Raw genomic sequence first — 14,809 nt, 5'->3', positions numbered from 1 at the left:
AAACCTGGAAGGACTTCACCTTAGAGTTTGTCTTCCAGAGCAAATGTTGACTGGTACTATCCTCTTTGCTTTCTCTTTTGTCTCTTCTGTCTCTCGGGTACAGAGAGGCCTTTGTCAAATAATAGCCAGTAGGAGTTCCTTAACTCATGAATATGTCTGTCTTTACACTTTGTTTCATAGTGGTATATAATTGTTTCTAACAGATGAGACAGTGATTCCTTTCTCCCAGTTTATAACGTAACAATTACTCTGCAAGTTCTTGTATTTTTTGCCATTGTCCTCTTTGCTATTATAAAGAAGTAACTATAATGCACTCTGGAAACACCTTTCTTTCCCAACGCAATAAAAGTGCAGTAAGCACGACAGTGAGTAACACGAAGAGCCTTGCTGCAGCCAGCAAAAGGTTCTCTCTAAACTGCTTCCCAGGCCCATGCGTAAGTTTCAGCTGAATCATAACTCCCAAGTGATCTTACGGCCAGGATTGAGCAGCACATCGCGGAGCGTATCTTCCCCAGAATCTAAGTGTAGTCTGGAAGTGCTTTACCGGTGCAGGCATAACCACATCGCATACTTGTATCTGCACATTGCTCATACGCAATCATATTTAAGCATACAATGAATCCATCCTGTAACAACCAAGCAAACAACTACACCATTCTTCCAGGGTAGCTCTTTCTAGTACATCTGCTCCTCCGAGAGGGAGGCAGTCGGTGGGGGACTGTGCCTTTCTGAGCCTTGAGCAGCATAAACGCAGCTATGGAGTCAAACTACCAAGTGGATTTTGTTCTGCTGCGCAGCAGCAACCAATCGTGTCCTGGACCGCTGCAAGAGCTTTCACGTGTTAAAAGCTCCAAATAAATTACAACGCATAATAACAGATCTGAGGCGAACGAGCGCAACTAAAGATGCTTCAAGGAAACACGAGAAATGCGAGCTACAAGGAGAAAACTGGAGCCTTATTAGAAATAGGACAAGCTAGAGGCAGCCAGAGAGCTAACAGGCCTGTCGGTGCTTGAGCAGGCGCCCTGTGGCTGGGAGGGTGCCGCTGCCGCAGCCGCCGTCCCACCTGCACGCAGGGATCCTCCCCCCCCGCCCCGTTCCCCTTCTCCGCTGTCTCCATGCAACATCGCGGCGTGGGCGTCGTCGAGCGCTCGCATTTGCATAGCGCCCGCCAGCGGCCAATGGGCCGGCGACTAGGGTTCTGTCATTTGCATGGGCCCCGGCGGCGGCCAATGGGGCGGCAGCCGCCGAGCCCGCTTGGAAGGCGATGTTTCCATCTGCGCGGGGCGCCGGGGCTGTAGGTGCGGGTGACACAGCGAGAGGCCGGGTCGGCCGCTCGGCCTGGGCAGCGCCGCCGCCTCGGGCAGCCGCGGGGGAAAGATGTCGGTGGCGGGGCTCAAGAAGCAGTTTCACAAAGCCAGCCAGGTAAGGGGAGCGGTTCCCGGGGCCGGAGCGGCGGCGGCAGAGCCCTGGAGGGGGCTTTGCTGTTGATGGGTGGCTCGCCCTGCGCCCGCTCCCGGCCGCCCGCCCGCCGCGAGGCGCAGCGGATTCCTCGACCTTCTCCTTCTGGCTGGCGGCATCGCTCTCTGGCACCCCGGGGAGCGTTGGCTTCAGCTTCACCTCTGGGCCCTCCCTTTTATTACTGCCTCTTGCGTTGATCCTTGCAGGAGAGGGTTGCCTTTCTCCTTCTTTTGCTTGGGGCTTCTAGGTGTTAGTATTCGTTATTTCATGCTGGGTTTGTGTTTGTACTCCGAGGCCTCGGTTAAAGATACAGGCTGTAGGGTACTAGCTTTCCCTAACGAGTTCATTGTGTTGTTCTTCCACAAAGTACTGGTTTATTACCCTACCTGGCATAGCGTGTGTTTGTCCTATAGGGGGTATCGTATGTTTCTAGAGTTTTCCCTCCTTTTCTAGATGCTGTACTCTTATCTTTTCCTGGGTGAACCTTCATCTTTTCCTGACCCTTTTCTCTCCTGTTCTCTTTTCTAATGTGCTTCTCTTTAATACTTTCACTGATGTCTCTAAAGAGAGAAACCGCTTTCTGTCAGGCAGGTGGACTGGTTGCATTACACAGCATGATAGTGCCGACCCAAAGCCCCACGTTGGTATGGTAGCTTCAGGAAGCGGCAGCGGTGGGATTCTCCTTGCTGAAGGTGTTTGGAAGCCTCACCTCAGATGCTTTGCTTGCTTATTCCAAGCCTGAGAGATCTGTATTTCTATTGGTTCTCATTAATAATAATGGTAATACTGAAATCAGTGTCTGTAACCTATTCAGTCAGATGGGACAACTGTTCTTGTCTTGGTGAGAGTGGAGAAAATAAAGGTTCATTGAGTGCTTAGCTGTCATCTTTGTAGGTCCTTCTTCAGATATTTGGCTTGTCAGCAGCCCAAATGCAGAATGTGCACTTTGTTTGGACATAGATGCTAAATATTTTTATCTAATGCTTATTTTCAATAGTGTTCTTTCTTTCATGTTGTGTACATATCTTGAAGAATGTCACGAATCTGTATCCTTTAGTTATCTTTCACTGTCCCTTTGAGAAAATGTGGGACTTCCAGGGTAAACAAATCCAAGGACAATTTATAAAAGGTTTTGGCTTGTTTTGCACCTAACTTACGCTGGTAAGTGATGCAGCCTTTGCTATGGTGAGCTTGTAACTCAAGAAACAGAAGGTATTTAACTGAGGAAGTTAGAGAGGTAACCACAACAAGTGCTGTCTCATCTAGCAACTGGTAACAGTGCAAGTTGCTTAATCCTGCCCAGATGTCAGGTAAACATTTAAAAAAAAAAAAAAAGGAGGGAGGGAATCTGATAAAGGTAGTACTAATGGCAAAAAGGAACAATAGAATATGTTGAAGTTGACTGTACATTTATTGAAAAGTTGTGGTATGGCTTCCAGTATTTGTGACAATGAGGAACTGCCATGCATAACTCGGATAATATTCTTCTCAGGGTGGGCCAAAGGTAAAGTTTCCACTTATTTTCAAATGCAGTACTGAGCAAGGAATTCAAAGTAAGTTGACACAAAAAGGCTTTCTTCAGGGAAAGAAAGACTGTTTAGTAGGAGATTAATGTGCAGAAAAAAGATACTGGAATTGGATTTTTTCGGTGCTTGAGGAAACACAAGACGCTTCTTAAGAGCTCATTCTGGAACAATTCAGATAAGATGTTGGTCAAAGTAGTAGTGGAAAAAATAACAGAAGAAATAGCATGTATAGAGTTGATAAAAAACATCCAGGTCTAAATAACTGATTTGTTTATCTCTGACACACAGACACACAGTCATGTCCATATGCATAAAGGTACAAAGTAAACAATTGTTGAAACTAAAAAAAATAAAGTAGAACATGCAAAATGGAAATATTGGCAATCCATCTTTTAGCTAAATTCTTTTACAAAAATGCTAAAACAAGCAAATGCAGAGCATGAAAGAGGTATTTCTCAACAGAACATTTGTTAAATCTCTTAAGTACTGTAGAATCTACTTAAGGAGACATATACCTTTGTGTATTGAATGGATGAAGGATGCCAAGGGTAACTGTTAACAGCAGAGACAGGCATTGCTTGGGGAAAGAATGAAATTAATTCCTTTAGTGTTCCCAAAGGAGAATGGGGGCAGATGACAAAAACTGGCAAATTTCCCAGAGGACACTGAGGAATACTGAAGGGAACGAGACTTGTGCCAGGACATGTGATTAAGGAATAAGAATAATATTTGAAGGCTGACAGAACCTAAAGACAAAAAATCTGAAGGGTGAAGCAAGTGGTTTAAGAGTGTGTGTATTTAACAATTCATTCAGAAGTGGGAATAAATATCAAAGAAGTTACAAGATCCATATATTTTCAAAAGATACTATTTCCATGTCAAAATACATTTCTATTCAACTGAAATAAACCACAATTTTAATTGAAATATAGAGTAATATAGATATATAGTTATAGAAAGATTAAGTAAAATAAAATAAATGGAGTTATTCTGTAACTCTGTACACTATAACTGAACCACTTAACTGTTGCAGAACTGTTTTTGCAAAAGAAATGCATTTTGGTTTTGTTTTTGTAAAAAGCCTGCCTCTTCTGTGTGTCTTTATGTACAGCTTTTGTGTTAACTAGTGGTGATCACCTTTGTGTGTAGGCTTAGTTTAGAGATTCCAGGAAAAAAGCAAACAATACTTACGATTCTATACATGCAGTTGGGGTTTCTGAGATGTTTGTGTGGTGAATGTCAGCTTGATTTATCTAAAGTTACAGTTAAGTAAATAAGTGTTTGCTTTATAAAAGGTCAGCAGCTAACTTGTTATGGTTACTAAAGCCATCACCAAAATCAGGCACGACATGCTATTGCAGACTTGGTTGGTGTATTAAAAAGTCACCATGTGTCTGTTTGTAATCCATTAATTCACAGTAAGTGATCTTGATGGTTTTCTCCTGGAATTTTTTACCCAATTGTATTTTTTTTTTTCCCACTGAAAACAGTGCATGTGTATACTTTTTCACCAAAGTATCTGGTAGTGAGATTCAGAAGACAACTGTTGAGTTACGAGCATCTGTTGGAATTATTGCAGTAAAGTCTGCACCCCAGAGTGAGTGGCATTTTAACTATTTTTCTGTATATTCAAATATATAAAGCTGCAATTCTACTCCATTGTCTGTACCCTAATAATTGCTTCCTCTGGCATCACAGAACTGATAGACCCAAAGCTTATATATAACCCAAAGGTTATATATCTGTTATGTAATAGATAATAGCTTTCAGGTACACTAGAGTTTTCTTTACTATGCTTCTTATTTAGGTTATAAGTTTAAATTGAAACACTCAAGTGGACTGGAATGAGGATGGCTTCCATTCTGTCCATTTAATATCAGCAATGATCCCTTGAGTATAACTCATTTGACTAATGAAATACCAAGCAGAACCCATGTGGTGCCTTACCACCTCTCACTAGCTGGTAAGTGAGGGCAGGCTGCTTCTCAGAGCTGATTAACTCATGTGCAAGTCTCATGGAATTAGCTTTTTTTCTGTTTTCTAATGTATTTTCAAACAGAGGTTTTTTTAATTAGCCTTTAGGGAGCTCTGTTCGTGATGAAAATTTGTCTCCTGTCACTTTCAGCCTCTGACATATCTTATCTGTTTTCCTGTTTTCAGTTTGAAACGTTTTGATGTAGGTAGGTGTATCTCTGCCTACTGTTTTTGTAGGCCTTGTTCTCATGGTGGTTGTGCATGTGGGATAACCCAGATGGTGGGAGGACTGCATCTTCTGATGCATACTGGGAGTATTTTTAGAGTGGTTTTACTGTTTAGAAAAGCAGTAAGTAGAGAGTGAATAAGAAAGCCTTAATAGGCAGCAGATGCTATTATAATTTCTGCTGTGCTCTAAAACTGTAGCCAGGCTAGTATCTCTGTGTAAAGATACATGATTTTTCAAAGTAGTTTGAGGCTAGTGAGCTGAGAGCTTCCCTCCCTTAGGGTGTTTTGAAAGCTTAGCCATGATGCTGGCATAGGAAATCTGCTGTTGACCTTAAACTCACATATTTGTGTCTTTTTTTTTTTTTTTCCAATTAATTGTAGCTAAAGTCTGTGTACAGCAGCAGTCTCATTATCAACAGCTTATTCATAGTGTATTTCTTAGGCTTAGCTTCTCAGCAATAGTAGAAATTAATACTTTTTTGAGGAAACACATGACTGCCAATTACTGTGAATAACTTATTTGTAATGTAGGCATCAACAGTTATTGTTAGCCTATGCAGACTGGTTTCTTAAACCTTCTCCTCTTGTCAGTGAAGGAGAGGGTCCCAGAGAATGTGAATCAGGAGCTGGCTCTATTGTCTATAGATAGGGCCTAAGGGTGGGCAGATTTTCTAACGAAAACAACTAAAATGTGTTACAACTTTTTTTGCCTTCTGAAAGTGATTTAACCTAGTGTAATAAAGTATATGCTCTGTGCTTTCATCTCCTCATATGCTGAATGGCATTTATCTTTTCAAGTACTGCATCTTTTTTTAGATTTTTTTTTTTCTATTTTTAATTTTTTTTTTTAACTTTTGGCTGTCACCAACAGTTGCAGGAATGCTGCTTCTCCTCTCCCAGATTTCTGCTTTTACTCCATTGATTTATGTGGCATTTTGATCCAGTCTGTTGGAATGAAGACCAGATCAGAATCAAGACCTTCTTGTTCCTCAGACAGAATAAGTCTTGTGATTGGGTTTTGTTGTGGTTGGTTTTTTTTAATTCTCCTGACTATTTTTCTTTTCTGTTATGTTGTAAATGAATGATACTAGCCTAGACATAATATTTAAGCCTTTTTTTTAAAGTCCATGTTGACGTTGAGTTAATACAAAAAAACTTTATTTACACAAGTGCTTGTTAGCAAAGGAAGTACTTCGGTAAACTGAGGAAGAGACAAACTCTGTACAAAGAGAACCTGAACTTGCCAGTGAGACATGAAAAGAAACTCTGTATTTACTATGTGCAGATGTATTTCTTTCCAGGACTATTAGCTGTTATCATACAGTCTGTTAGAGATACTGCCATTTCACATCTAACTTGTGTTGGGCATGATGAATCCAAGACCTAGTAGAGAGCAAGCGTCTATCCTGTTCCTAGTTTTTATTAGATAATTGGATATACTCTTTTGCAAATCTTACAGAATTGTGGGGGTAGGATGGTGGTGAAAAGGACATTAGAATTTAGTTTATTGTCTGAGATGTTTTGAAATGGATAATTACACTTCTTGTATGTGTTTCAGAAAGGAGAGTAAACCCTCAGCCACTGGCAAGGACAAAAAATAACATTCCTCTATCCTCTATGTATATGTAGATTTCTAATTAGATGCTATCATTTGTCTTTACCTGTGTCATGGCTAGAGACTGTTGTTGCGCAATCCAGTAATTATAAAACTATAATGTAGATTATACACTGTTCATCTTAAATTTCTAAGATGATGTGAGAAGAGACCGAGGGTTTGTGTAAATCTTTGAAGACTTGTTAGTTCATGGAGTATTTGTTGGGTTTTTCTGTGATTTTTTTTTTTTTTCTTTTTAGGTGGAAAACAGTGCTTGCAAAAGGAGAAGTCCTCATTTTGCACTTTCTTTCAAAGCAAAATTATTAATAAAAGGGAGGGAAAAGTGATCCTGTAGCAAAGATCAGCATGGATTTGGGGGAGCGGGTTGCTGTGGAGTAAGGGGCAGTAATCTGCACTTCAGTCCTCTTCCTTTGGCATTAGTAAGGCTAACTCACTTAATTTTGAGTTAAATGGCTGACTTTTGGTTGTGCAGCCCACCCTGCTTACGCTGAAGCTTGCTTCCTGGCTCCAAAGCACTGGGCTAATAGGTAGGAAATAGGAAGATGATTTCTTGTGGCATGAAGGTGATTTTCAATATTAAAAAAATATATCTGATAGAGTTGGCAGAAGGGGGAAACTAGCTCATGAGATTTAGGTTTACAGTTATAAATACAATTGTATTTATCACCTGCTAAGTAGCCTGCCAGTAAGGCATAACTGTAGCAAAAAGAAACTTCGAGTGCTTCAGTCAGCCTGCAGATTAGCAGAAGATAGCAATCATATGCCTCTGCAACCTTTAACAATGCAGGTCTCAAAGCTTGCAATAGATGGATCATAATGCTGTAAATTGGGAATCTAGCAGAGGTGCAGCTACAGTTTGGAAGGAGGTTAGTTATATTTTACACATAAAATATTTATATATAAAAGTCTGAATGGCATTGCAATAGAAAATAGTATAGCATAATGGAATGGAAACTGAACTTTCTCCTTGAATGCATTTCCTTTTCTAGATTCTTGGCTTTGCCGAAGAGTTTTGCACAGGCATCCTGAAAGTTCGAGTGAGAGCTGGCTCTCCATCCTTAACTCATGCTGTTGCCTGAGTCATTGCGGCACATGCTGGGTAATATATTGCAGTGCAGTCTCTTGAGAATCCTGCAATGCTGAAAAGCAAATAGACGAGTGAAGCACAGCAACAGCATTGCATTAAGATTTTCTTTAGCATCGTTTGCTAAGTTTTACTCGAAGTTGCTTAAATATCTTGAACATAGATTTCTACCAAGAAGTTGCATTCCTGTACAGAATTTGGGACAGACTTTATAACATACATATAGGAGGACAAATTCTGCTTAGTTATACTGCTAGAAATCTGGGCTGACTCAAGGGTCTCTTGCATAGGAATGTGCAGCATAATTGTATAACTGGGAGCAGAATCTGGCCTATAAACCCTCCGTCCAAGTGCTTGCTTCCTATTAAGATAAGAAAGTTGTATATATTCAGTGGCACAATATAGCTGCAGTTCCAGAACAAACTAGTGCTGAAGAATGGAAGTGTTTTTAATACAATGTTTTGTCTGTTATGCCATCCAAACACCAACACTTTCTGTAAGCATGAATGAAATTCAAGTTACAAAATGCGTCCCATTCTTCATACCTTCTGTAAGAACCCTGTAAACCCCAAACTTTGGCTTGTAATGATATTGTTAAGAACAAACTGCTTATATTTATGTTAATGCCACTTTCATTCCAGTGTATTGCAAGTCTAATTCTATACTGTGTTGTGTTCTCATTGTTTGTCTCTTTCCTGTTAGTGGAGAGGAAGCCAATGCTGGAGTTTTATGACTAGTTGAGAATTGAAGATGCAGGTTTTAACAATACTTTTAACAAGTCCAATTAGAAAAGGGCTATCAAATGATAGATTACACCTTGCATTCTATTTTCTAGAGCCCTAGTGTCCTATCACTGTGTACATGTTTCTATTATTAAAGTTATTAAAAGTTACATGCATTGATGGGAGAATATACCAGTTGATTTCCTGCAACATCTCAAATATCAGCAGCTGTGTATGTGAAACACAAAAATAACTTGGCCTTACATGCTTTCTATTCAAAGGACAATGCCAAGCCTCTGATGAGAATTAATTCTGTTTCTGTACTACCCTAATTAAATTACTTTTTTGATACTGTACCTGTGTTTAATGAACTGCGACGAGTGCAGTGAAATTAGCCTGGTTAGGAACTGAACATGATTATAAGAATCCAGGACTCAAAGGAAATCAAGGGGTTCTAAAATTCTGTTTTCTGTGATTGGCAGTATTTCTGTTCTTGTGCAGTCAGGTTACAGATCTAAGATGAAAAAGTGGGGAAAATTTTTTTTTTTTTTTTTAACAAAGCAAAAAAGAAATAAAATATTAAAAACAAGTATAAATGGTCCTAGGTAGTAACAGCCCCTTTATTGCCTTGTGAGTGCTTTGCAAATGCAGGTAGGTCTCACTGTTCCCATTCTTTTTTTTGCAGATGCAAATAAAAAAGGTACTTGAAGGTGACTTGACTTCAAGGTTAAGAAGCTGGTCAGTGGCAGAACCAAAAGTAGATTATGTGTTTCCAGACTATAGCTGCAATGTCCAGTCATTAGAAATTCTGCTTTCAAACTTTGTTGGGGTTTGAAAAGGTGCGTAGAAGAACTATGTCACATTCACTGTGGTTTGTTTTTTTTATTTTTATTTTTATTTTGCATAAGATGTATGAATAAATATGAAATGTAGATATGAGTTTGGATTAAAGCTTCCATATAAATGTGGTATAATTCCACTGACTCAAAGTTCAGCAGGGCTGAACATGGTATGTTCACTTTACTGTTTTTAATACCCTTCTGGAACAGGCAAGCATGTTTTAGAAACTAAGATTTTCAGGTACAAATACCTCCTCAGCAGAGAATAAGTGTGTGTGGGGAATTTACTTGGTGCCATAAATAAGACTTGGGATTGGAGGTCAGAAAGGCATTGTTTTGATTCAAAATTGTGAATTTCCCTTTCACAGTCCTGTTGAGAGAGCTAGAAAGTGAAATTTGGTGCCTGTGCCGTATGGCAGTATGCACAGTCAGAGAAAGCCACAGGCATGGGGAGCGCTTTCTCTTTCCCGCGGAGAATGTAGCACCTGTCAGCTTGGCATCTTGGTCACAGTAGATGTGTGCATGGTGGGAGGGGAAGAAGCCCCGTTAAAGTAAATTATTAATCAAAGACTATAACTTTTCATCAATTCAGAACTAGCAGTTCCAGTTTGCTGTGCAGAAATTCCTTCCAAAGAAAATAATAACATTTTTAAAGACATTGGGATGAATTCTGCTTTTGGTGTAAAAGGCTTGGATGTCTGCCTGGGGGCACTGGAACATAGCAACTGATACCTTTAAGATTAACTGTTTATTGTTTTATGGCTTTAGCATCTGAATACTCCCTACCTGTTGTCTTCTTTCTCTGTAAGTTGTAGTAACCACCTAAAATGACTTTGTTGGTGTTGGAGGTGGGGCTTTGGTTTTTTGTTCACTTTTTCTGGAGGGTAAGGAAAGCTAGCAAAACTTCTTCACTTCTGTGGTCTGTCCTACAGGTCTCCATGTGCTCAAAGACTGCTGACATTGCTCCTCAGTGGAACTTTCCCTTCCTTGTACTGTTAAATCTAAGTTTGTGTTGGTGTCTGTCGCAGTATTTTAATTTAATGGGAAGGAAAACTTCTGTGGTGAACAGTAGGAAAGAGATGCACACAAACACAGGTGAATTGTAAGCTTAGGCAGGAAGGGGGTTACTTGCAGAAATACCTTCATATTTGAGGAAATATGTTGCAAAAGAGACTCCAAGATAACTATGTCTTCAGTGGATACTTTCTCTCATCAGTAGTTATGCTCTATAGGTTTTTCTGAAACTGTACACTTGGTTACTGCTTTCATTTATTCTGACTGGGCCAGGTACAGGCGCACTACTCAAAAAGGGGCTGAGGGCACTGATAAACCCCAATGTTGCTCAGCTGCCAGACTTGTAAATGGTTGATGCTGGAGCATGGTGGATGGTTGCCCCTGTGGGTATGTGTAGTACCAGCAGATAAGATGGAGGAGGTACTCATCCTTTGTACACCTGTAAGAAACAAGAGGAAACTCAGTTTGGCTGCTTGCGTTTACGTCAGGAGCTTCTGTGCCTGATTCTTCAAGAAATTAGGTGTGCAGTTTACAAACCTGTTCTGTGACACAGATTGAGGAGAATGTTTAGTGTGGCAAAGACTACCAGAAAATGATGATAAATTGGCTTTGGCTACCTGTATGAATATACCGTGAAGAGAGTTGGCTCTTACTTTTCAGTGATTTCTGTGACTTTTTTATTTTTGTTTTGTTGCAGTCTCTGACCCTTTGTCATCTCTGTTCCATTTGCCATTACACACGTGATTTCTTTTTAGAAGTTAGTTGTCCTGACTTTATGCTGCCATTTAATATGCTGTCTTGGGGAGATTCCTTTGTTTCCCTTCCATTATGTAAAACTATTTTAGTTACAGAAGAACTCAGACTATCTTTTCAACTGTGTATTTTTTGGGGACTCCCTCATACGCTTAGAGGGAGTGTAGCCTTTTATATCAGTGAAATGGATCTTGCATGATTTCTACAAAGTATTTTTCTTTTTTTTTTTTTACATATTGGTAAATTATCTTGTATGTTTAGTCATTGATGTATTTGATGTGGTCATACGCCATTAAGATTTCTTCCATTTAGATATTCTTTGTTTATAATGATGCATTTTCATTGAGATAAACAATAAAAAATTATATTCTGGATCTCTTTAGGTGGTGGAGAAAAAAAACCCAAGCAGTTTCTGTTTGAGGTCTTATGATTCCTGTGAGTCGCCAAAAATATATTTAGGACATGAGAAAGCTTTTGACTAAAGGCTTAGTTCAGTTCTCCCACTGAAATCAGTTGAAGGAGACAGTGAACACTAGAATTTGAGGTGAGCATGCTATTGTATACTAGAAAAATTCTCCGCTTTTTACTTTCTCAGCCCTCATCAGGTTGCTTTGGAGGAATCGCTGAGCCCCCAAAATAATCTGTAAAACAAGGATGTAAATAAGGTAATACAAATGGAAAGGAAAACAGAAGCACCTACAGTTAGAGATTTGGCCCAACCTAAATGTCTGTTAGTGTAATTTCCCAAAGACAATGTGTTCTTGTTTATTAGTGTGATGAAATCTGATCTATCTTCAAAAGTCAGGATCCCATGGATTTATCTGCTAGAGAGTCATGAAATTACCTATGGAATTGTCTGGTATAGAGTCATGAAATTACAACTGTGTCCATCTGGCCTAAGAGCTGTGGTCTGTGCAGGTTGAATGAAGCAGGTCTTTGCAATGTTCTGTTGCCATTTGTGGCTAAATGCGAGGTCACTAGGCTTCAGCAGCTTTTTTGATGTGACTTGTTTGTGGTAGAGGAATATTTTTCCTGTTTCCAGCTTCTTTCAAAAGGTGAAACAAAGGGCTTTTTTCAAGGTGGTTTTAGTTTTAGGCAAAATCTGTTCAACAGTTTGAAGTGTGTATGTATATATTTTTACAGTTAATATAATATCACTGAAATCTTGAAATGCGTTGGAATTTTAAAATCCCTAATGCTAATAAGAGTGAACTGTCTTACCTCTCTCTGCCTCTGAAAGTTCTGGGCCCCAGTTTTCCTGTGGGTAAATGGAAATTGATGACAGTACTTCCATTATTATGTATAAGCATAGTATATATTTATATATAACCTGTATTTCCTCCCCCACCTTCTTTAAGCCTTTGGACAGAAAAAATGCCTCGTAGATAGCCTCTGCCCAAAATGTATTTGCAAGACAGAACACAAAAAATCTGCTCCTCAGTTTCCAGACTTACATGTCTGAGCAAACATTGCTTACAGAAGAACTGAGAACTCACTGTGTGGAATCACACTGACCCTGAGCAGTACTGCCCTGGGTTGCTGACTCTCTGTCAGAGGTCTAGGTTGAATTACATGGTTTCTTTATCAGATATATTTGCAGCTTCTTATGTTGCTTTTTTGACATTACTTTTGTGGAAACACTCTTTAGAGCTTCTTCATTAGTTATTGTTGTACTTCTGAGTTCTAGTCAGATTGGTGTGGGATGGCAGAAATTAAGCCTTTCTGTGTGGGATTGCAGCCTTCTGCAAAGAAGAAAGAACAAGTTAAGACCAAGAAGTCTTGTGCTATTGATAGCTTGCATAACAGATTTGTAACGTTGCACTTAGCACCTCTTTGTCTATCAGCACATTTGGGAAGCAGCCAGAAGACTAGTATGGCTCACTCTATCGGATGAACAAAAAGTTCGTTTATACAAGGGGAAAAGATGCACATAAATAGAGCTACTCTTGCACAAAAGTACTAATGCTTCTGGGAATTGTGCTTTTTTTTAAAAATTATATCAAATTAATCATCTTAATGTTAAGAAAATGAGGAAATTATTTTGTAAAAAAAAAAAAAGTCAAACTTTATGAACTCATCTTGCCAAGTGTCAATTTCTGTGATACCTTATTCAAAATTACACAAAATTCAAAAAATGATAGTTTTTGAAAAGCCTAGTTTCAGGTGGAAGAAGATTGTTAATGAAGATTGTATGTATTCTTTTGGAACATTACTTATTTTATGATCCAAAATAGTGATTCCTTGCCTTGTTAATTACTATTCATAGTGTATCGTCTAAGTTATTCCTTCAGTGATGTTCAGTTGTTACCAGTGTATTTGAGACTGAGTAAATTTTATGTTTTTTTCATCACCTGGAACATGTAAAATACACCAAATGGGTTGTCTTTGCATCAGTACTTTGACATATATGAAGCCTTGATGCTAATTCTAGTAATGCATATTATTATTCTAGCAGGTGACTGAAATAAATACACGGTCTGGCCAATTACTGTTCTAGATTGGTGCAAAAGAAAACGCAGTTTTTGTCAACTTGCCAATTATTTTCTAAATTCAAGTGACTTACATATACAAAAAATGCAAGTGTTGGTATACCAGTTGTAATTACTACTCAGAAAATACTGCTGTGCAAAAGCCTGTGTGTAATTCTTTTCCTCTTGTAGTACTCCTGGAAGCTTACATCTTTCTGTGTGTTTAATGCAGTTATAAGGATGCATTCAGTACATTCATAAGGATTGCTCAAAATAGCATTCATATTCATATAAAAAATATTCAATTCCTTTATTTCCATAATCCAAAAAGTAACTGTAAAATGAATTGGGTTCTGCAGACACTGTTGGAATCCCTGTCAGTTAGGGCTTTAATTTATGCATGTCATTCTACATGGCACATCTTAAAGGGGTTGTGTGGTGGGTTGACCCTGGCTGCACGCAAGGTGCCCACCAAAGCTGTTGTATCACTCCCCCTCCTCAGCTGGACAGGGGAGAGAAAATATAACAAAGAGCTTGTGGGTCAAGATGAGGACAGAAGAGATCACTCACCAATTACCATCACGGGCAGAACAGACTCAACTTGGGGAAAATTAACTCAATTTATTACCAGTCAACCAGAGTAGGGTAATGAGAAATAAAACCACATCTCAGAACACCTTCCCTCCACCCCTCCCTTCTTCCCAGGCACAACTTCACTCCCAGATTCTCTACCACCACCACCCCTCCCCCCCCAGAGGCACAGGGGGATGGGGGACAGGGTTTATGGTCAGTTCATCACACGATGTTTTCTGCTGCTTCATCCTCCTCAGAGGCAGGACTCCTCACACTCTTCCCCTGCTCCAGTGTAGGGAACCTCCCACGGGAGACAGTCCTCCACGAACTTCTCCAACGTGGGTCCTTCCCACGGGCTGCAGTTCTTCACAAACTACTCCAGCATGGATCCCTTCCACGGTGTGCAGTCCTTCAGGAGCACACTGCTCCAGCGTGGGTCCCCCATGGGGTCACAAGTGCTGCCAGAAAACCTGCTCCGTGGGCTCCTCTCTCCACAGATCCGCAGGTCCTGCCAGGAGCCTGCTCCAGCGCAGGGTTCCCACAGGATCACAG

The 14,809-nt window shown here is 39.9% G+C and overlaps 1 protein-coding gene across 5 annotated transcripts in view; it reads left to right on the top strand.

Annotated features, from left to right (window-relative positions):
• The first annotated feature begins 1,290 nt into the window (after window positions 1-1,290).
• Window positions 1,291-14,809, top strand: part of SH3GL3 (SH3 domain containing GRB2 like 3, endophilin A3) — a 58,196-nt gene continuing 44,677 nt past the window's right edge. For 2 of the 5 annotated variants that reach the window (XR_012652787.1, XM_075045144.1), the window contains exon 1: window positions 1,291-1,425. Coding sequence is in view for 1 of the 5 variants with exons in the window: in XM_075045144.1 (XP_074901245.1) it covers window positions 1,381-1,425 (45 nt within the window). In the remaining 4 variants the exon portion in view is untranslated. Of the gene's footprint in view, window positions 1,426-7,793; window positions 7,904-9,295; window positions 9,450-10,842; window positions 11,761-14,809 lie in introns of those variants that run through there. The other 3 variants (XM_075045147.1, XM_075045146.1, XM_075045148.1) reach the window with 3 other exon arrangements.

This window comes from Buteo buteo, chromosome 13 (assembly GCF_964188355.1).
Source record: "Buteo buteo chromosome 13, bButBut1.hap1.1, whole genome shotgun sequence".
Taxonomy (NCBI): Eukaryota; Metazoa; Chordata; class Aves; order Accipitriformes; family Accipitridae; genus Buteo; species Buteo buteo.
The sequence above is the reverse complement of the archived record's forward strand: the minus strand, read 5'-3'. Positions and strand labels throughout refer to the sequence as shown.